The sequence below is a fragment of the Lynx rufus genome, unplaced genomic scaffold (assembly GCF_022079265.1).
Source record: "Lynx rufus isolate CCGP_SWC_20201006 ecotype Redwood Valley unplaced genomic scaffold, mLynRuf1.p SCAF_4, whole genome shotgun sequence".
NCBI classification, from domain to species: domain Eukaryota; kingdom Metazoa; phylum Chordata; class Mammalia; order Carnivora; family Felidae; genus Lynx; species Lynx rufus.
In genome coordinates this window covers 12864575-12886330 of record NW_025814856.1, presented here as the reverse complement: position 1 = coordinate 12886330, position 21756 = coordinate 12864575, and the positions used below count along the sequence as shown (strand labels likewise).

General features: G+C 55.8%; 1 protein-coding gene across 5 annotated transcripts; it reads left to right on the top strand.

The window, feature by feature from the left end:
- Positions 1 to 925: 925 nt before the first annotated feature.
- Positions 926 to 21354, top strand: IL12RB1 (interleukin 12 receptor subunit beta 1). 5 transcript variants are annotated; one of them, XM_047094893.1, is made up of 16 exons: positions 926 to 1120; positions 2383 to 2445; positions 3307 to 3421; positions 3903 to 4072; positions 5720 to 5862; positions 9149 to 9182; positions 10311 to 10436; positions 11414 to 11496; positions 12364 to 12607; positions 14861 to 15022; positions 15723 to 15860; positions 16226 to 16381; positions 17889 to 18023; positions 18970 to 19072; positions 19356 to 19437; positions 20230 to 21354. In XM_047094893.1, the coding sequence occupies exons 1-16, from the start codon at positions 1051 to 1053 to the stop codon at positions 20581 to 20583; spliced, it is 2178 nt and encodes a 725-aa protein (XP_046950849.1). In that variant the 5' UTR covers positions 926 to 1050; the 3' UTR covers positions 20584 to 21354. The 5 variants fall into 5 exon arrangements, with proteins under 5 accessions (XP_046950849.1, XP_046950850.1, XP_046950847.1 ...); XM_047094891.1 differs by having other exon boundaries at positions 1033 to 1120; positions 1937 to 2445; XM_047094894.1 differs by lacking the exon at positions 2383 to 2445.
- Positions 21355 to 21756: the final 402 nt, after the last annotated feature.

Below are 21756 nucleotides of genomic sequence, written 5' to 3'. Positions count from 1 at the left end.
TTTAAAATACACAGTTCAGTGGCATTTAGAGCATTCACTACGTTTTGCAACCGTCACCTCTGTCGAGTTCCAGAACGTTCTCCCCACCCCAAGGGGAAGCTCGTCCCCATTAGCAGTCACTCCCCAGCCCCCACCCCCCAGCCGCTGGCAACCGCTAATCTTTCTGTCTCTTCGAATCTGCCTGCTCTGGACGTTTTATTTTTTATTTATTTTTTATTTTTTATGTTTTATTTATTTATTTATTTATTTTTTTTGCTCTGGACATTTTATATACATGGAATCATACAACACGTGGGCTGCTGCGTCTGGCTGTTTTCACTCAGCACGACGTGTTTGAGATTCATCCGCTTTGTAGCATGAATCAGTGCTTCTCCATGGACATCCTGGGCCTCTTTTGACAGTGGGGAGAGAGACTCAGAAAGTGAGACCCCCCAGATGCCAAAGAAACAGACACGGAGAAGAGAAAACGCTTCGTCTGAAGGAAGCAAAGGGGCTCTTTAGGAGCCGGGACCCAGGGTGCCCTGAGACCAGAGTCTGGGAAACGGGGAGGTGGGCATTTGCTGCGGCCGGGGAGGGGGGGGTGCGGGGGGGAGGGGTAAGGTACAGCAAACACTTCAGAATGACTTGTTGGGAGAGTGAACTCAGACATCCAAGAACCCTGGGCTCCCATTTGGCACCCGAGTGTCAGAAGTTGGCTAGAGAGGGCCAGAGACCGGGGCAAGGGCACAGAGCTGCCCCCTCATGAGGCTGGCACCCGGTGTCCTGCTTGGGTCTTTCTCGGGTCGGAAGAGACCCTGAGATCTAAGGCCCTGGGTCCGACTGGCCCCACGGGTGGCTTTGTGGCTGGGATGAGGCCACCATCACCGAGCTGACTTCCTGGGTTTCTCTTTCAGTTTGACTTATGCCAGGAGGGGCCATGACACCTAACTTTTTTTTTTTTAATCTTTTTAGCATTCTTTCTTGCTCAGCTTCAATGTGTTCCAGGGCGAGGACGGGGTGGCTGGGCCTCGCCAGCAACACAGAAGCTCATCCGGGGCTGCAGGCCTCTGCATGGACTTCATGGGGCAGTTGTTGACCAGGCTGGTCCCCCTCCTCCTGCTGCTACTTCCAGGGCAGGGCGGTGAGTGCTCCACCCCGACAAGGTGGCTCTTTGCTGGGAGACGTGTGAGTGAAAGGCCGCGGATCTGGGTTTCTGGGCTGGGTTCTGCGTCTCTGGGCCTCAGTCTTTCCCTCTCTCAAATGGGAGATCGCTGATCATAGCTTCCGGGGTCCAACTTGGGCATCCTCCCTCCGGTCTTGATTTTGTCTTCCGTGGAATGGGCCGAACCCCTGAATCTTTCCCACTTCCCAGAGTTCTGTGAGAAATGCTAAGAAAAGGATGGGGCGCCTGGGTGGCTCGGGCGGTTAAGCGCCTGACTTCGGCTCATGTCATGGTCTCACGGTTCGTGGGTTCGAGCCCCGTGTGGGCGTCTCTGCTGTCATCCAGAGCCCGCTTTGGATCCTCTGTCCCCCTCTCTCTCTGCCCTTCCCCCGCTCACACCTCTGTCTCAAAAATAAATAAAACCTTTTTTTTTTTTTTAATTTTTTTTTCAACGTTTATTTATTTGTGGGACAGAGAGAGACAGAGCATGAACGGGGGAGGGGCAGAGAGAGAGGGAGACACAGAATCAGAAACAGGCTCCAGGCTCTGAGCCATCAGCCCAGAGCCCGACGCGGGGCTCGAACTCACGGACCGCGAGATCGTGACCTGGCTGAAGTCGGACGCTCAACCGACTGCGCCACCCAGGCGCCCCTAAATAAAACCTTTTAAATAAGTAAATAAATAAAAAGAAATGCTAAGAAAAGGGTAAAGAACAAATATGTATATAAGTGATATACAGGGTAACTGATCATGTTTGTAGTACATGGTATATTCCTACCTTATATATACTCATAGACTCTCTCCGTCTTGTGGAATCAGATGGGAAGGAGCCCAGACCCCTGCAGATGGCTGGGTTTGACCTCTAATTCCGGTTCAGCTGTTGCTGCTGTGTGACCTCAGGCCACCCCTCTGCCTCTCTGTGCCTCAGTTTCCCTCTCTGGAAACAGCAGCGGCAGGGTTTCAGGGCCTTCAGGGGTGAGGCAGGGCTGGAGATCAGAGACGGGGAGGGGTCCGGGGGACCCTGGGAAGAGCAACCTGAGAGGTTGACGCGTGGATGAACGAGCGGGTGGACGGATGGGCAGAAGACTGGACGTGTGGAGGGACGGCAGGGCGGGTGGGCGGATCCGTTTATGGGAACGTGGAGAGGTGGGTGGATGGTGACTTGGCGAGCCCCCGGCCTGAGCCCCTCTCCCACGCAGTTGAACTCTGGGAATGTCATGATCTCTTTGTTGCCTTTGCAGCCGAAGCCTGCGGCACGAGCGGGTGCTGTTTTCAGGACCCACCGTATCCGGATACAGACTCAGGTCTGGAACAGTTCTGCGCTGTGGGGAGAGGGCATGCGGGGCTCTGACTGGCCCATCCCTGGGGGCCGGTCCCTCAGCTCTCTCCTGCCCAGCCAAAGTTTGAGGCCGGCCTCAGGTCTTGGGAGTGACCAGACGGCCTGCTGTCCTATCCTCACCAAGCTCGGGCGTCCTGGATCGGTCGCTTGCCTCTCTGAGCCTCGTCTCCTCCCTCGCAGCGTCGCAGACTTGGTGTCTGTGTCTGTTCAGCGTGGGGGGGCTAAGCAGCCGTGAGACATTTTGGGGCTCCCCGGAGGCAGGCATTGCTGGAACATGTGTGCTTGCGATGCACCCCAGTAAGGGCCTGCCATTGAACGGGCTCTTCATCCGCTCTTTTGTGCGAGACATAGTCACTGAGCACCCACTCTGTGCGGACACAGTTCTAGGCATGAAAGACCCGGCCGTGACCCCGACTGCCAAACACGTACATGGACGGCATCCTAGGATGTGCTATGAGAAACCAGAGGAGGTGGGGGATGAAGGAAGGGGCTGTTTCAGGTTGCCTGGCGGTCAAGGAGGTGACCCTGAAGGAGAAACTGGAATGTCGAGATCTGGGGGGAAAGCATGCTAGGCAGCTGGCCCCGCGTGTGCAAAGGCCCTGTGGTGGGAGTAAGCTTGGTGTGTTTGAGGACTGGTGAGGAGTCCACTGGTGTGGCCGGAGGGGGGTGAGCACAGGAGACGGCAGGAGACAGGAGAAAAGGGCACAGGGAGGGGGCTGGGAGCGGGTTCCTTAAATGTCACAAAGATTTACCCTGAGGGTGCGTCAGCAAGGAGGGGCCCCTGCCGATTCTTGGTCCATTCCCAAACCTCTGGTATCTCCTCTAGGCTCGGCTTCAGGCCCCAAGGACCTGACCTGCTACCGGATATTCAGCGCCGGTTATGAATGCTCCTGGCGGTACGAGGGCCCCGCGGCTGGGGTCAGCCACTTCCTGAGGTGCTGGTGAGGACCCTGCCCCAGTTCCCAGACCCTCATTCATCATCCCACCCTGGCTCCCGCTCTCAGATGTGTGACCTTGTCAGGCTCCTTTCGGGAGGCTCAGTTTCTCACGTGAGAAGAGAGGGCTGGGACTCTCTATGTTGTGGCGGGGGTGGGAGGTGGGGGGGGTGCGTCCCTCTAGCCCCTCGTCCCCACCCTCTCACTCACTCGTCCATCCTCCCATCCATTCATTCCCATCTTCCTTCCTCCTGTGGCAGCCCATCTCGCGAGATTCCGGGACACACACACACACACACACACACACACACACACACACACCCACCCAACCCCTCGGTTCCAGGCTGATCCCCACGGAGTCCCCAGGCCGCGGAGGGGGAGCAAAGGGGGCAGAAGAAGATGATGGGATGCGACTCACACCTTCTGCCGAGGCACCCTGGGGGTCCCGAGGACCCCCAGACTGAGCACCAGCACTCTCCCTCCCCAGCCTCAGGTCCGGGCGCTGTTGCTACTTTGCCGCGGGCTCGGCCACCAAGGTGCAGTTCTCCGACCAGGACGGCATATCTGTGCTGCAGGCTGTCACCCTCTGGGTCGAATCTCGAGCCGGGAACCGGACAGAGAAGTCACCCAAGGTCACCCTGATGCTTCATAGCTCAGGTCAGTACCCTGTTCTCCTCCTCCTCCTCCTCCTCCCCGCGGCCCCTTCGTCACCCAGAGAAGCCTCCGGTCCCTGAGCCTGGACCTGGGGGGGATTCCGGCCAGCGGCTCGATAACGCCAGCTGTTTTCACATCACACGCTATCGTGAGACATGGCAGTTTTTTATGGTCCCCTCGCCAATCCCCAGCTGCCGGCCACTTAGGTGGCTTCTGGGTGAAAGCTGCTGGGACCCTGTTGGGTCTTCTATGTCTGTTTTCACGACTCAACCACATACACTTTGACATATCGTTGCTGAGTTCCCACCGTGTGCTACCGCTGAGTCACAGGGACACGAGCGAGGCCACCGAAGTCTGCAGCTCGGAGCTGGGACTAGGGTGAGGTGAGAAGGGAGCCCGCCTGGGGCACAACATTTCCAAGGGGTGCCCCAAACCTCGCTAGTCGATACAAACACTACGGTAATGCAAGATTTTTAAAAATCAAAATTCATGGGAAAAAAAATCCACGGTGAACAAAGTACCGCGTTTTAAAATATGGGGTCGGTTTTAAAATATCGCTTTTTTTTTTTTTCAACGTTTATTTGTTTTTGGGACAGAGAGAGACAGAGCATGAACGGGGGAGGGGCAGAGAGAGAGGGAGACACAGAATCGGAAACAGGCTCCAGGCTCTGAGCCATCGGCCCCGAGCCCGACGCGGGGCTCGAACTCACGCACCGCGAGATCGTGACCTGGCTGAAGTCGGACGCTTAACCGACTGCGCTACCCAGGCGCCCCTAAAATATCGCGGTTTAAAATATGCTCAGTCGGTTAAGCGTCCGACCCTTGATTTTGGCTCAGGTCATGATCTCACAGTCCTGAGATGGAGTCCTACGTCAGGCTCCGCGCTGGGCTGCCTAAGATTCTCTCTCTCCCTCTCTCTGCCCCTCCCCTGCTCATACTCTCTCTCTCAAAAACAAACAAACAAACAAACAAACAAACAAAACCCCTCTAAACTTATAAATTAATTAGTTAATTAAAGACAGGATCCGACCATGTCTTTGTACACCCTTGCCTTTCTTGCTTCACTGTACTCGTGGCCCTGCCTCTCTCTGCCTTCGTGGAGCCCAGAATCAAGTGGGGGTGATGAACGAGGCATGATTATTACATACGAGGAGATACCGCTGGGAGGCCAGGGAGGCTTCCGGCTCAAGCTGAGCCCGGAAGGATAAAAAAAAAAAAAGATCCAACAGGAATAAAGCGTAGAAAAGTGTGTTCCAGGTGGAGGACATGAGAGCGACGGCAAGTGCAAAGGCCCTGAGGTAGAATCAGGCATGGTGTGACCAAGGTGCAGAAAGAATGATAGACGTCTCTCTTTGGGTCAGGGTCTAAAAAATTAGTAAGATTTCCCTAATCGTCCTCTCGAAAAATAGATTGCCAACGACCCTCCCCGTCAGCAGCTTACAAAAGCGCCTGTCTCACTATAGCGTTGCTCTAAGGGGTATTGATATTTCCCTCCCAGGCTTAGACGGAGCATGTAAGGGTTTCCCCGATTCACATACTGGGGGCTTAGTCAGTTACCCTGGGCTGGGTGGGACGGATGTTCTGAAATTTTCAGGACCAGTAACTCACGCATATGCTGGCCCCCTCCCCAAACCCCATCTCTGCTTCCAGTTAAATACGACCCACCGCTGCTGGGAGACATCAAGGTGTCTGGCTCCGCGGGGCGGCTGCTCATGAAGTGGGAGACCCCAGCCCGCCAGGATGGCGCCGAGGTCCAGTTCCGGCACCGGACAGCCGGCAGCCTTTGGAAGCTGGTGAGTTTATTCCCCGGGCGGGGGGAGAACACAGGCCTCTCCCCGGGGCAGCTCCATCCCCCAAATCAGTTTCACCGTCTCTACACCCTTCCCCCCTCCTACCTGGCCTCCACTCTTGCCTTGTTTCTAGCCTCTGGAGTCTCCTTGACACCCAGCTCTCGTCGTGACCTCCCTCGCTCGCACACCTTCCATGGCTCCCTATTACCCTCAGGAGGGCATCCTTTCCTCGGCTGGCCCTAGGTACCCTCACCTGCCTCGTGCTTCCTCTGGTCCCCTCCTGAATGGCTGTTAGTCTCTGCTCATGCCCGGCATTTCCAGACTCTGCCTTTACCCATGCAGTCTTCTCCATCTGTATGCTTTCCTTTCTATCTGAGCACATGAGACTCCAGCCCACCTTCAGGGTCCAGCTCCAGGGCCGCCTCTCCAGGAAGCTGCCCTTCCACTTCCACTCCTCCCTTCCATCCTCCTCCTCCTCCTCCTCCTCTTCCTCCTTTTCTTCTTCTTCTTCTTCTTCTTCTTCTTCGATATAATTGACATATAACATTGTATTGGTTTCAGGTGTTCAACATACTTATTTGATATTTATATACATATTGTGAGATGATCACACGAAGTTATAAACCTTTTTTCTTGTCCTAAGACCTTTGGAAGATCTACTCTCCCAGGAACTTTCAAATACACCACACTGTGTTATTATTGTTATTATTTTTTATTTTTATTTATTTTTTTTAAAATTTTTTTTAACGTTTATTTATTTTTGAGACAGAGAGAGACAGAGCATGAATGGGGGAGGGTCAGAGAGAGAGGGAGACACAGAATCTGAAACAGGCTCCAGGCTCTGAGCTGTCAGCACAGAGCCCGACGCGGGGCTCGAACTCACGGACCGCGAGATCGTGACCTGAGCGGAAGTCGGCCGCTTAACCGACTGAGCCACCCAGGCGCCCCAGCAGAGAGAGAGAGGGAGACACAGAATCTGAAACAGGCTCCAGGCTCTGAGCCATCAGCCCAGAGCCTGACACGGGGCTCGAACTCACGAACTCGGAGATCATGCCTTGAGCCGACGGCGGCGGACGGGTCACCGACTGAGCCACCCAGGCGCCCCCATCAGGCAGTATTATTAGCTACAGTCACCGAGCTGGACATGACATCCCCAGGACTGACTTCTTTCACAAATGAAGTTTGTCCCTTTTGACCACCTTCACCCGTGTCACGCGCCGCCCACCCCTGCCTCTGGCAACCACCAATCAGTTCTCTGTATCCACACGTTTCCGGGTGGTTTTGCTCCAGATTCCACGTGGGTGAGAGATCCTTTTACACTTAGCATAATACACTCCCCCATTCATGTCGTCACAGACGGCAAGATTTCCTTCTTGTACGGCTGAGTGATAGTCCGTTGTATATACACCACCTGATTTTGGTTTTGTTTTTGTTTTTGTTTTTTCATTCATCCATCGTCGGACCCTTAGGTTGTTTCTCTGTATGACTTTTTTGGACCTTCATTCATTCTTTGGCTACCCTCTGCCGCCCCTGCTGTTCCCCCCCCCCCCCCCCCGGGGCAGAGCCAGCTGGGCCTGCCAGAAATCTCAGCCCTTGTTTAGCGCCCAGGAAGTCTCTAGTCTGGGGGGCACCTGGGTGGCTCCGTCGGTTAAGCGTCCCAACACTTTGATCTCAGCTCAGGTCACGATCTCACGGTTTGTGGGATCTCCGCTGACAGCATGGAGGCTGTTGGGGATTTTCTCTCTCCCTCTCTCTCTCTGTCCCTGCCCTGCTCGTGCTCTCTCCATCTCTCTCTCTCTCAAAATAAATAAACCTAAAAAAAAAAAGAAGAAGAAGAATCCCCTAGTTTGGGAGAGACAGAGACCTCCAGCCTCTGAATTATGGCGTCTCCTCCTCCCTCAGACTGGGAGCATCTTGAGGTCAGGGAGCCGCCTCAGCGTCAGCCCCGCCGTCCCTCCCAATGTTGGGCCCCTCTGAGTCTCTGTTATGCCATCAGGTCCACGGAATCAGTCAGAGGCAGTGGTATGGGGCCTCTGATGGCGAAAGGCGTGTCTCTCTGTTTTATTTCCAGCCCCCTGAGCACCTTAGCAGAGGAGGGAACTGAAGCTTGGGATGTTGGGGGACTCTCAGCATCACACCGGGAAGTGTGGGCCAGGCTGTGTCCTAAAATCTGGCTTTCCTGACCCCCAACACCATAGACATACAGGTTTTGCCACCTAAAGTAATTTTTGTTAAGATTTTTCTTTTTTTCTTTTCTTTCTTTCTTTTTTTTTTTTTGAGAGAGAGAGAGAGAGAGAGAGAGAGCGCGCGCAAGCAGGGGAGGGGCAGAGAGAGAGAGCAAGACACAGAGTCTGAAGGCAGGCTCTAAGCTCTGAGCTGTCAGCAGAGATCCCGATGCGGGGCTCGAACCTACGAACCGCGAGATCGTGAACTGAGCCGAAATTAAGAGTTGGACGCTTAACCAACTGAGCCACCCTGGCGCCCCTGCCTCCTGAAATCTTTTCAGTAAACTTGTAATTCTAGAAGAATCTTAGATTCTCCGTAAAGTTTCCAGGAAGCCGACAACTCCCACAGAAACTCCACCCAGCTTCCCCACATGTTAATATCTCACATTCTTGAGTGTGTTTGTTTGCAACTGAGATGGATTGCTATGAGTTAAATTGCAGAGGTCACTCGCTTTTCCACGAATGTCCTCTTTTATTTCTGGTTATTTATGTATTTATTTATTTATTTTTACAAACATCCTCTTTCTGTTCCTGGCTCCGACCCAAGCTCCCACATTGCACGTAAAATCATTGTTTAATTAGAAATTTTTTTTTTAACGTTTATTTATTTTTGAGACCGAGAGAGACAGAGCATGAACAGGGGAGGGTCAGAGAGAGAGGGAGACACAGAATCGGAAGCAGGTTCCAGGCTCCGAGCTGTCAGCACAGAGCCCGACGCGGGGCTCGAACTCACGGACCGTGAGATCATGACCTGAGCCGAAGTCGGACGCTTAACCGACTGAGCCACTCAGGTGCCCCTAAAATAATTGTTTACAATGAAAAGAGCTAGTATTTCTCAACACCGAAATGGTCACAGGTTCATTCATATGTGTGTGTGTGTGTATATATATATGTATATATGTGTATATATATGTATATATTATATATATGTGTATGTGTATATGTATATATATGTATATATGTATGTGTATATGTATATATACGTGTATATACATATATATGTGTATATGTATATATATGTATATATGTGTATATATATATGTATATATATGATCTTGTCCTAGGGCCACTGTGGACGTCAAGATGATGCTGGCTTCGGTGAGAATAATATAACAACAGCTGCAGCAAGCTAGCATTAATTGAGCACCCACTGGGTGCCAGGCCCAGTGCTAAATTCTCTGTGTGCTTCCTGGCCCACCCTGTAGTTCAGTGTTGGATTATTCCCAGTTCACAGGTGAGGAAACAGCCTGGGGGGTGAGAAGCCATTGATCAGGGGCACATCCCCATGGGTGGCCTTGCCCCTGACCTAGGGCAGGGGCAGAATGGGTGATCTTTTTTTTTTAATTTTTTATTTTTTTTAACGTTTATTTATTTTTGAGACAGAGAGAGACAAAGCATGAACGGGGGAGGGTCAGAGAGAGAGGGAGACACAGAATCTGAAACAGGCTCTAGGCTCTGAGCTGTCAGCACAGAGCCCGACGCGGGGCTCGAACTCATGGACCGCGAGATCATGACCTGAGCCCAAGTCGGCCGCTTAACCGACTGAGCCACCCAGGCGCCCCAGAAGAATGGGTGATCTTGAAGCTCCAAGGGGACAGGCCCTGGCCTATTCCCGCAGTGTCCCTAGGGCCCAGCACACAGCTGGCACTCAATAAGTGTATGACGACTGGGGCACCCGGGTGGCTTAGTCGGTTAAGCATCTGACTCCAGCTCAGGTCATGATCTCGCGGTTCGTGGGTTCGAGCCCCGCGTCGGGCTCTGTGCTGACAGCTCAGAGCCTGGGGCCTGCTTCCGGTTCTGTGTCTCCCTCTCTCTCTGCCCCTCTCCCCACACTTGTGCTCTCTCTGTCTTAAAAAACAAACGTTAGGGGCGCCTGGGTGGCGCAGTCGGTTAAGCGTCCGACTTCAGCCAGGTCACGATCTCACGGTCCGTGAGTTCGAGCCCCGCGTCAGGCTCTGGGCTGATGGCTCGGAGCCTGGAGCCTGTTTCCGATTCTGTGTCTCCCTCTCTCTCTGCCCCTCCCCCGTTCATGCTCTGTCTCTCTCTGTCCCAAAAAAAATAAATAAAAAACGTTGAAAAAAAAAAAATTAAAAAAAAAAAAAAACAAACGTTAAAAAATTAAAAAAAACAAAAGTGTATGACGGCTAAGTGCCAAGTGCCAAGCCCCGGGGCACCCCCAGGTGTGGGACAGCCCTTCAGCTTGATGTCTGACCTGTTTCTTGCCAGAGTCATGCCTCTGCCCCCTGCAGATGGACGCAGCCCAGGAATTCCAGCTGCGGAGGCGGCGGCTCAGGCCGGGAGCCCCAGGAGATCCCTGGAGTGGCTGGAGCAGCTCCGTGTGTGTCCCGCCTGGTGAGAGCACCTAGAGTCACAGGAACCAGGGCAGGCAGTAGAAATTCGGCAGCGGAGGGGCGCCTGGGTGGCTCAGTCGGTTGAGCGTCCGACTTCGGCTCAGTCACGATCTCATGGTTCTTGAGTTTGAGCCCCGCGTCGGGCTCTGTGCTGATGGCTCAGAGCCTGGAGCCTGCTTCGGATTCCGGATTCTGTGTCTCCCTCCCTGTCTCTGCCCCTGCTCATGCTCTGTCTCTCTCGCTCTCAAAAATAAATAAACATTAAAAAAAAAAAAAGAAGAAGAAGAAGAATTCAGCAGTGGGCCTTGGAAATAAGGCGGCGGGTGTCAGTAAACAGGCGACGGGAGAAATCAGTGGAAATGAGTAAAAGGGGGCAGAACGGTGAGCGAGTTTCACGTCGTCAAATGTGGGGAATCCATCATCTGAAAAGAAACATTTCTCAGTCGTTCTCTTCTTCCGAGGTGTTTCGTTGCTTTTCTCTTTTCAAGCCACCCAGGGCGCTGACAGGGGAAAATGGCTGTGTCACAAAGACGTACTTTCCCAAATGACACAGGAAGCTGGAGTTTGGGCAGCTCTAGAGTGGCGACGGGGTCCAAGAGGGAGGGAAGAATGAGGCCACTGGCAACATTTGCTCCTGGCCTTGTGATCTGGGGTCTCCTCCTGCCCAAGTGCATTATCTGCCGGAAAACAACTCCAAGAGTTATTTTCAGACTTTAAAAAAAAAAAAGTGTGGTAAAAAGCCCATCATATATAAAATGTACCATTTTAGCCATTTCAAAGTGTAGTTTTCTAGCGTTAAGTATAGTCACGTTGTTGGAGACTAGATCTCCATGTTTTCAGATTTTGCAAACTAACATCCCATGGGAATCCTGTGTTTCAAGGCGGGGCGGGGGGGGGGTCCCCATCGGGGGTCTGTGGGTGGCGGCGGGCAAGGGAACGCCCCCAGCGTCACTGTCTTGCCCGTCCCATTCATTGCAGAACGTCTCCCACAGCCCAGCTGGAGGTTCTCGGTGGGGGCACTCCGCCCAGACGGGAAGAGGCAGGTGACTCTGGATGGGCAGGTAATGGGCCGGCACAGGGCTGTAGGGTGGCCTGGGATGGGCAGAAGGCGACAAGAAAGAGGCTGGAGTCGGGGCACGAGTAGGACATGGGGAAGAGCCATGGAGGTGGCAAGGACCGTGGGTTTAACTCTGCAGGGTAATTGGGAGCAATGGAGGGTATGTGAGCAGAGGAGGGATATGGCGGGGTTCAGGTGTTCGTAGACTTCCCCTGGCTGCCAGGTGGGGGCCAGATTGTGAGGGGCTGGGGTGCAAACGGGCAGGCCAGGGGTCGGCCATGTCCATCTAGATGGGAGATAATAAACAACCCGTTAAGAACAGTCTAATTAACCCCCATTTTACAGGGAAGGAAACTGAGGCACAGAGGGAAACTCTCCTGGCCAAGTCAGGGTGCAAAACCACCAAATGTTGTGCCGCCTGGCTTCACCATAATTAACACGGCCAGCTCCCTAACGGGCTGTCACAGTAAAGGCTGCAGTAAAGCTCTTTCACTTCCTGGCTTTCCTCTCATTCGAATTCCTTTTCTTAGGAAAAATTTCCAGGCTTTTCCAAAGATGGAAAAAAAAAAAAAAAAAACCCACCAAAAAAAAACCCCCAGAAAACGAAAACATTTTTTTCCCTGGCTCTCTGTGAGTTTCGCCCAATTATTTCCCCCTCAGACCAACATGCACCGGACGTGAATGGCTATTTTCCAGCCGCCCTGGCAGCACGGAGGGTTTCTTTTTGGGGGACAGGGGGCGGGGGCTGGTTGTGTTGTTTTGTTTTAATTTTTGGCACAGGCCCTGGCCCATGGATGAGTCTGCCCGGGGGCCGCACCCTGGGGATGATGACCGGGGTCAGGCCTCCGCAAGCCTCTCACACTCCCCACAGCTGCCCCAGCTTGACCTTCCAGAAGGCTGCCTCAGGTCCAAGTCTGGCGGGGAGGTGACCTACCGTGTCCACCTGCACATGCTGTCCTGCCCGTGTAAGCCCAAGGCCACAAAGACCTTGCAGCTGAGAAGGTTCATCAATATCTCCGGCGCCGCCTATGACCTGGCTGTCGTCTCCCAGAATCGATTCGGCCCGGGCCCCAACCAGACGTGGCACATTCCTGCCCATGCCCACACCCACCCAGGTGTCTCCTCTGGCCGGGGAGGGCTGCGGGAGGGCCTCTGGGATCTGAGAACCTACTCTGAGCCTCCGCCAGGCAGGGGGGCCGGGGTAGGGGGGGAGCGGGGAGGCAGGTGAGGCACAAAGTGAAGGGGGTGTCAAATTTAAGAACGTGTCAAAATCAACTAATTAGGGCATGTCATGTTACAACGCAGTATTTAAAGCAAACGCGCAAACAACAAAACTCTAGCTGGCAAAGTACAGCCCAGACCAACCACCTGTTTTTGTAAATAAACTTGTACGGGGACCAGGGTGTGGCGGGCGAGGCGGGCACAGGATTGATCCTATCTTCACTTAAAATCTTGATATCTGGGGCGCCTGGGTGGCTTAGTCATGAAGCATCTGACTTCGGCTCAGGTCATGATCTCACGGGTTCGTGAGTCCGCTTCGGGGGAGCCCCGCTTCTCCCTCTGTCTTCCTGTCTCTCCCTCTCTCTCGCTTGCGCCCCCCCCAGCATAAAATAAAAATCTTGATGTTTGTTCATTATGTATACATATACATAATTAAATATGTACATGTATTTATACGTATGATGAAACAAATCAAGATTTATATTTATGTATACGGGCACGTATGCGCACACACATATTTTATTGAGGTGAAATTCGCGTAGCAACACCAGCCACTTTAACAGGTGCGATTCAGTGGCATTTAGGACATTCACAGTGATGCGCAACCATCACCTCTGTCCGGTTCCAGAACATGTCTATCACCCTCAAAGGGAGACCCCGTGCCCATCAGCCGTCACTCCCCATCCCCCTTCTCCCCAGCCCTTGGCAACCACTAACCCGCTTTCTGTCTCTATAGATTTCACGGAAACGGGGTCACATACCACGTGGCTTCTTGTATCTGGCTTCTTTCACCAGCATAACGTTTTCCAAGTTCATCCACGTTTCCTTTTTATGACCGAGGAACATTCTATCGCGTGGCCGGGACCCCGGCGCATTGACCTGTTCATCCGCGGATGAACACTTGGGCTGTTTCCACCTTTTGGCGATTGTAAATTGTGCCCATCACATACTTTTCCGTTCATGTTTTGACCTCTTTAGCTTTATTTATATTTTATTTTATTTTTAATGTTTTATTGACTTATTTTTAAGAGAGAGAGAAAAAGAGAGCACGAGTGGGGGAGGGGCAGAGAGAGAGGGAGACACAGAATCTGAAGCAGGTTCCAGGCTCTGAGCTGACAGCACAGAGCCCGATCTGGGGCTCGAACCCACGAACCGTGAGATCATGACCCCAGCCGGACGCTTAAACGACTGAGCCACCCAGGTGCCCCTTGATTTTTTTTTTTTTTAATATCGCATTTAAAACATTTACCTTGACGACTGAGTTCTTCAGTGCCTCACATTTTGTGCCCGATCGTTGCCTCACTCGCACCCCGGTCCCGGCCCCACCGAGCCACCCTGCAACCCTGTGAGCACAGGGCTGTTACCACGATGCCCATTTCAGAGATGAGACGACTGAGGCTCAGATGGGTGAAGCCGCTCGCACAGCAGCGAGCCAGTCAGCTCCCCGGCCTGGTTTGGGTCATGGCCCCGCTGTGTGACCTTGGGTCAGTGGCTCTCCCTCCCTGAGCCTCCGAGTCTGTGTTAGTGGGGTGATCACGGTCCCCCTTGGTAGCGAAGGATATAGCAAAGCCCTCACACGGGCCCGGCGCATATAGTCGGCGCTCAATACGTGCTAGTTGTGGACCCCGGAATTAGAAGTCGTGCCCACCTCCCCAAGGTTGTTGCAGACGCCCTTGCGGGAGGGAGTGGGAGAGATGAGCCGGGAGCTGAGTGGATGTGTCCTTGTGCCCAGGCCAGGAGGCCCATCCGGCACCACACCCACCCGTCACTGGGTGAGGCAGGAGGTGGGTGGCCAGACATCTGCTGGAACAAGAGATGCTCCCCGGGCTGGCGAGGCGGGAAGGGGAGGGGTGCGCATGCGTGTGTGTGTGTGTGTGTGTGTGTGTGCGCGCGCGCGTACAGGCGTCGCGGACGGTGGGCGTCTTAGCAGGGAACTCATGGTCAGACCTGGAAACGACCGAACTTATTCAAACAGCCCCTGGGCCCGGCTCCCAGCCCGGTGGCCCCCAGTGTGAGGACACAGAGCCAGGCGCAGATACCCGCGGCCCCGAGGGGTTAGGGTTTGGCCAGAGGATGGCACGCCTTGGACTGGCGGGAGAAGGGGGCACCTGTTCTCACGTGGCTCTCTCCGCTCCTTCCAAAACCAGGGGTTCTGAATATCAGCGCCGGCGCCAACGGCACCATCATGCGTTGGCCAGCCTGGGCCCCGGACATGACCTACTGCATCGAGTGGCAGCCCCGGGGCCAGGACAGGAGCCTGACCACCTGCACCCTGACTCCACCCCAGGATCGGGACCCTACTGGAATGGGTACCGTAATGCCCCGCCTCTGCCTCTGCCTTAGAGCTCCTGGTCGGGTCAGACCTCTAGGGGCCGTGCGTGTGCGGTGTGTGAGGCCGAGAGAGGCCTGGCTGCTTACCCGACGTCCCCCAGAGGTGGGAGCCAGGCTGAGACTTGGACCCGCCCCCCCATGCAGGTCGGGAGCTCCCTGCCAGGATCCTGGGGCATCAGGGCTTGCTTAGCCCTGGGCAGATCGCGCCCCAGTAGGTAATGAGTCTCACATCCCAGGGTGCCTGTTAAACATTCACCGGTGCCAGAGAAGGTGCAGCTAGCAAGAACCTGGTGGCGAATTTAATGAGGCCTCCGGAGGAAAACGGGGAGGGCTCATGGCCCCCGCAACCTCGCGTCTTCCCTCCCGCTCCCTACCCTGGGCCTGGCCTCCGCCAGGAACCTCAGCCTCAGACTGGCCCGTGAGGAGTCCGCAGACTGGGGAGACAGAGCTGGGGACAGGCACACCAGGCCCTGTAGAGGAAGGGCTGGGCTGGAGGGGGGCGGGGACGGGCTGTGGGGGGATAAGGAAGGGATCCTGGAAGAGGGGACATTGGTGCGAGGGTTTTGAAGCATGAGCAGGAGCGCTCTCTGGGAGTTCCCGGCACGAGGCACAGCCAGCGCCGAGATGTGGAGGGAAATACAACCTGTTTACTGGCCTGGCCCGGGCCAATCCTTCCAGCAACCTACAGCTGGAGCAGGGCATCCGGGGCGCTGGAGCAGAAGATGTGTTACCGCGTCACGATCTTCGCGTCCGCACACCCACAGAAGCCCACCTCGTGGTCCACGGTCTTGTCCACCTACCACTTCGGGGGCCACGGTGAGTAGCCCAGACCTACGGGGTGGTCCCTCCGGAGGGCTCGGTAGCGGCCTTGGGCGTGAGGAGGAGGGAAAGAACATTCAGGGGCACTTACTCCGGGCCAGGCCTTGGCCAGAAGCGAGACACGCAGAAGGGGGTTCCTGTAGACGCCCCGAGCGGCCTCGCCCCATTTTATAGATTCAATAAAGTGAGGCGCAGAGAAGAGAAATGATGGCGCCTGGTCGGGGAGCCAGGACTCGAACCCAGGCCCGCCCGACTCTGCCGCCAAGGTCACCCGCGTGGGTCTCTGCGCGGGGCCGGGCTGGGCACGCGGGAAGGAAGGGTTCAGCCGGTACTCCTGGAACTGACCATGGCCGCGGTTGCAGCCCCGGGGGCCGGAAGCCCACAACACGTGCTGGTGAAAAGGCTCAGCCAGGACTCCGTGACGGTGGAGTGGGCACCCTCCGTGCTGAGCGCTTGCCCTGGCGTCCTGAAGGAGTACGTCGTGCTCTGCCAGGAGAAGGATGGAGGCCAGATGTCCAGTACGTGAGGCAGCGCGGGTCTGGCTGCGGGGAGAAGGGGTCTGGGATTGAGGTCTGCCTGGCTGCGGGACCCCGAGCACCTCGCTGCCCCTCTCTGGGCCTTGGTTTTCCCGCCCATAACCCAGGAGATGGGCTCCGAGTCTCGACGGCCCTTTCCGGGCCCCCAGGGGGCAGCAGCCGTGTGCCCACAACATACCCCGTGTGTGAGTGGCAGCCCCTCCTGTGAATCAGCAGCTGTCCCCATTTCACAGATGGGAACACTGAGGCCTGGAGTGGGATTCCCGCCCAAGGGTTAAGGAAGCCTGGACTTGGGCTCAGTCAGGTGCCCCTTCTCGCCCCTTAGGAGGGGAAGAAGTGAGAACACGCCGGGCAAGTCTCACTAGGCCCCCCCTCTTCCACGCGGGGAACACAGCCTTTCCGATACGGCCTCACACCCCCCACCTCCTGCAGCAACGGGCCGGGCCAGCGAGACCTGCCTCTTCGTGTCTTGCCTTCCCACCAAGCACCTAGCACTCACCGGTCAAGGCACAGATGCCCCGGGGGCAGGGGGGACACCCAGGTATCAAAGACACCTGCCATCAGCCTGGCCACCCATTGCTTAGAGGGGGTAAATGAGGCCGAGTGGGCTTCGGTGGCTTATTCGGGGCGGCGTAGCTGGCAGCGGCCATTACCGAAAACCCATCTGCCAAAAGTCAGGTTGCTGAAGATTAGCGCACGAACCACCCGTTGGCCACATTTACCCGTTCTCCCCAAATTCCGTTTGAAGAATATTCTGTCTTGAATATACACAAAGAATATCGACTGAGGCTTCTAGGAGTTTTTTTCTTCTTGATAACGGCCGACAGCGGTATTCTCATCGTGAGGATTTTTATGGAGGGCTTTATTTTATTTTTTTTTAAGATTTTTATTTATTTTGAGAGAGAGAGAGAGCACAAGCTGGGGAGGGGCAGGGAGAGAGAGAGAGACAGACTGGGAAGCAGGCTCCAGGCTCTGAGCTGTCAGCACAGAGCCCGACATGGGGCTCGGACTCACAGACCGCGAGATTCATGACCTGAGCCGAAGTCGGAGGCTCAAACGACTGAGCCCCCCGGGCGCCCCGAAAAAGTGTTTTTAAGGAGGAGAGGGAGGAAACCACGCGGATATCCGGGGAAAGGGTGAACAAAGTAGAGGAGGGGGGGGACTGTCCGTGCAAAGGCCCTGAGGTGTAACAGAACCTGGCGTCTCTAAGGAGCTTGGAGGAAAAGGCAGGTGGGTCTGGTCAGGGGACGGAGCAAGGAGCCCGAAGAGGTCAGGATTTGAGAAAAATAGCACCATTCACTAAATATTTTGGTGACGAAGATTCCTCCCAACAAGCCGAGGTGCGTGGGTGCATTAAGAGTTTTCAGCAAAACGCCTTGAGTCCCCATTGCCACTCCTAGGGTGTCGCTGCCCAGCCAGGCCCCGGGCATCCCATCGCCCGGTGGGAGTAAAGGCAGTCTAGGAACCCGCGCCTGCCTCCTTCCCACAGAGCTGTCTGTGAAGCCCACGGAGACCGAGGTCACCCTTGGTGGCCTTCGGGCTGGCACAGCCTACACCGTCCAGGTTCGAGCAGACACGGTGACGCTGCAGGGCGCCTGGAGCCAACCCCAGCCATTCAGCTTCGGTGAGTAGGAGGGCAGGGCCTGGGTATTTACCCAGCATGCACTGCCCCGGCCCAAGCCTCCCCCAGCCGCCCCGCCCTGGGCCTGCCCCTGCCCCCAGTGCATCACCCTCAGGAGGAAGTCCCACCTCACTCTGTTCCCACCTCTTCTTGCGGTTTTTCCCTTCCGGAACCTTCTCTCACACTCCTGTTGCCTTGCCTGTGCAGGCGCCTCTGCCCGGAATGTCTGTGCTTCCCGCTAACTCCTTTCCATCCTCCAAAACTCAGCTCATAAGCTTCCTCCTCCAGGAAGCCTTCCACGCTTTCCTCTGGGTGCCCACCCCGCCCCCTGCCCCCCTAGCTGTTACTGCCCTTCCTTCCTGGCCTGAGATCTTGGGAGTGGGTGAGGGAGGGTGTCTGTGTCCCAGGCTCTGTCCCACCACCCCCCCCTCCAGCCTGGGGGCTCCAGGGGAGGTAGAGGGGGCAGGGGGCTATTTATGGAGTGAGTGAATGTGAATGAATGAGTGTCTCTCTTATCGCAAAGATAAGGAGGCGGGCTCCGTTGTCCTGGGGGGTGTGGCTGGAAGAGCTTTGGAAATCAAATGATCCCTGTTCCTGCCATAGTCGCTGCCTGTTGTCCTTACGGTGAAATCTGGTCCCAAGAGAACCAGGCAGTCAGTCCTCGCGTGGGGTGGCAGGTCTGGGTCCAGGGGAGCAACCACATGGGCACAACCTGCGGGCACTTGGAGCCACGGTGTCCTGGGCGCGGCGGGCCGGGCCTTTGTCCCGCAGACACAGGGCAAGTGGGTTCCCCGGTCTCTGGCTTCACGTATGAGGAAACTGAGGCACAGAGGCACCCATGGCATGCCATGGTCAGCAGCGAGTTGACGGAGGGTCCAGCCCTCCCACCTCCCTTCCCGGTAAGAGGCGGGAGGTGTCCCTCCCCCAACCCAACCTCTCCCACTCCCAGAAGTCCAGGTTTCCCAGTTCGATTTGTCCGTACTCCTCGCGTCTCTGGGGAGTTTCCTGAGCATCCTTCTCCTGGGCGTCCTTGGGTACCTCGGCCTGAACAGGTAACTTACACCATCTCCCCCAAGATGGTCCGTATTGGTGCCCAGTTTACAGATGAGGAAACTGAGGCTCAGGGAGTCAGGTCCAAAGGATCCAGCGGTGGGGGCTGAGCTGGGATTTGAAACAAAGTCTGTCAGATGCCCGCCTTCCCCCCCCCCCCCCGCCCCAGTCCACATCATTTCTCCCTTTATAACCTAGTGGAGATGAACAAAATAAGACAGAACAATGAAAAAGTAAGAACGGATAGAAACACTGCTCCTCCGACCAGCTCCCTTCCCTCCCCAGGGCTGCGCGGTATCTGTGCCCGCCTCTGCCCACACCCTGTGCCAGCACTGTGGTCGAGTTCCATAGCAGCCAGGGGAAGCAGGTAAGGGCACTCCTTTTCTAATTTAAGGTCTTATTTATTGGGTCTATACTCTGGGCTGGCGTTCTACAGAGTAATGGCCATGCCTTCACTCATTTTATTCTCCCCTAACCACTGACACAGGGATTCCAAAAACCCGTCCTATTTCGCACACTGACAAGCAGAGGCCCAGAGAGGAACCTCCTGTGGGTCATTTCCTAGCAGCAGAAACAACAACAGAAGAACCCAGTGTGGGTGGGGGTGGGGGGGGGGGGTAAGGGGAGGATTCCCTGGATGGTGGTCTTCAGGCATGGCTAGATCTAGGAATCCCGACACTGAACATCCATTTGTCTGGGCTGCTGTTCTGCCCGCAGTCTTCCCTCCCAGCCAGGCTCAGCCTTTCCCCAGTGGAAGCAGGTGCCGTTTTCCCCATTCGCTTCAGCAAAAGTCTCAGGGCCATCACTGATTGGCCCAGCTTGGGCCACATGCTCATGGAATCAGGGGCTAGAGTGCTCTGATTGGCTGGGCCAGGTCACATGTCCATCACTCAAGTTGGGGTGGAGACACTGCCCTGCCTGCCCAATCACATCAACAGTCAGAAGAGGAACAATTTCCCAAAGAGAAATGGGGGGGGGGGGGGGCCGGGGAGGACTTCCCAAGGGGATGCCGAATGGGGGGGGGGTCACTGATTTAGAGCTGATCCTCGAATTGGTCTCAGGATTTTAGAGAATTAAGCCAGCAGGAGCACGATCCACTCCCCGTGTGGATAGGAAATAGGGCGCTGCCCACAGCCTCGGGCCCACCCTTCCTATCTAGGCTTGGCAGTGGACAAGCCCGGCAGACTTCCCAGAGGAGGTGTACCGAAAAGAGGCCCTGGTGGTGAACGCGCCCTGGGAAAAAGGTGAGGGAACGGACCCGGACACGCCCGGGCATCTCAAGGAGAAGACACGGCTGCTTCAGGGCGCTCCTGAGCTGGCCTTGGACGCGGAGCTGCCCTCGGAGGACAGGAGACAGGTGCGAGGACACCCTGAGGCTCAGACTCCGGAGCCGGGAAGGCAGGATGGTCTGGAGGGCAGTCCTGCCCAGGCGGCTGGACTCTCACTGCTCTTGGGAGACCTAATACAGACTCCCGTATTCAGTGGCCCTTCGCACACCGGCCTGGAGGCCTGAGGGACAGAGGAGAAAGTCGTCCTTCAGGCAGGAAGCCTGAAGACAGCCGGTTATTAAGCAAACATTGCATACCCAGCTTATTCTGTCTAGACACTCCCGCGATGTCCTGAACCCCCACAACCACCTCGAGAGGTACATGGCTGTTCTATCTTACAGACACGGCCACTGAGGCTCAGAGAGGGCAAGTGGCTAGGCTGAAGCTAACAAAGCACTGGTGGGAGTCAGACCTGGGCCAGGTGACCCAGACCCCATTTCCACCCTCGAGGCTCTGATGCCACCGCCCTCCCCGCCCCGCCCCCCTACTGACTCTGTCTAGCAAGTCTTGCAACATGTCCTCTGGTGGGAACTCTAGAAAGCGCCAGAAAATGGAAGCTGCTACCCCCCCCCAAGACATCCATGGGGGAAGGGACAGAACTTTTCGGTGTTGAATAGGCTGGAGGGGGGTGGGGGGGGGCTCATGCTGATTCTAGGACCCGAGGCTGGACGTCTTGTCCCAAGAGCACTTGATGGGGAGTCTGGGCACAGAGTTCCTGCGGGCGCTGCAGGGTGTCCAGACTCTGAGGAGCTAGTGGTGGGGAAAACAAGGCGGGGGGGGGGGGGGCTCTAATCATTCTGAAGGAAGTGATGGCCCCTCCTCAGCCTCAGTCTCCTCCCCTGTAGAATGGGGGTGAGGATAATACTGAACTCACAGAGCTGTGGGGTGGGGGAGGGAGCTTATGGCTGAATAAATGAGCCTTCCGTTTTAATAAATGAGACACAACTGGATCATCACTCCGAACTCTACCAGATCAGGACTGGGCAAGGGGAGGGACAGCCCGAGGGGGAGCGGGTCCCCTGAAATCAGGAGCCATGGTTCCTTCCCCCAGCTCCACCCCCCTTAGGGGTCGATTCGCCCTCCGCCCAGGGTCAGCGCTTGGGGTTCCTCCTTTCTCTTCGCCCTCAACGCTCCGCAGCCCCCCCCCCCCCGCCAACGCCCCATTCGGACCCTGAATCTGCCCTCTTTCCGTCCCTCCCCACCCGAGCTCCTCCCGTCGTCTCGGATTCCCCCCGTGGCCACCAGGTGGCAACACCAGCCCGTGTCTCTCGGCCCCTCGCGGGCCTCCCCTGCCCCCTCCCCGCCCCTCCCCTGCCACGGAGTTTGCAAAACAGACTTTAACGGTTTTAAGGGAGGGC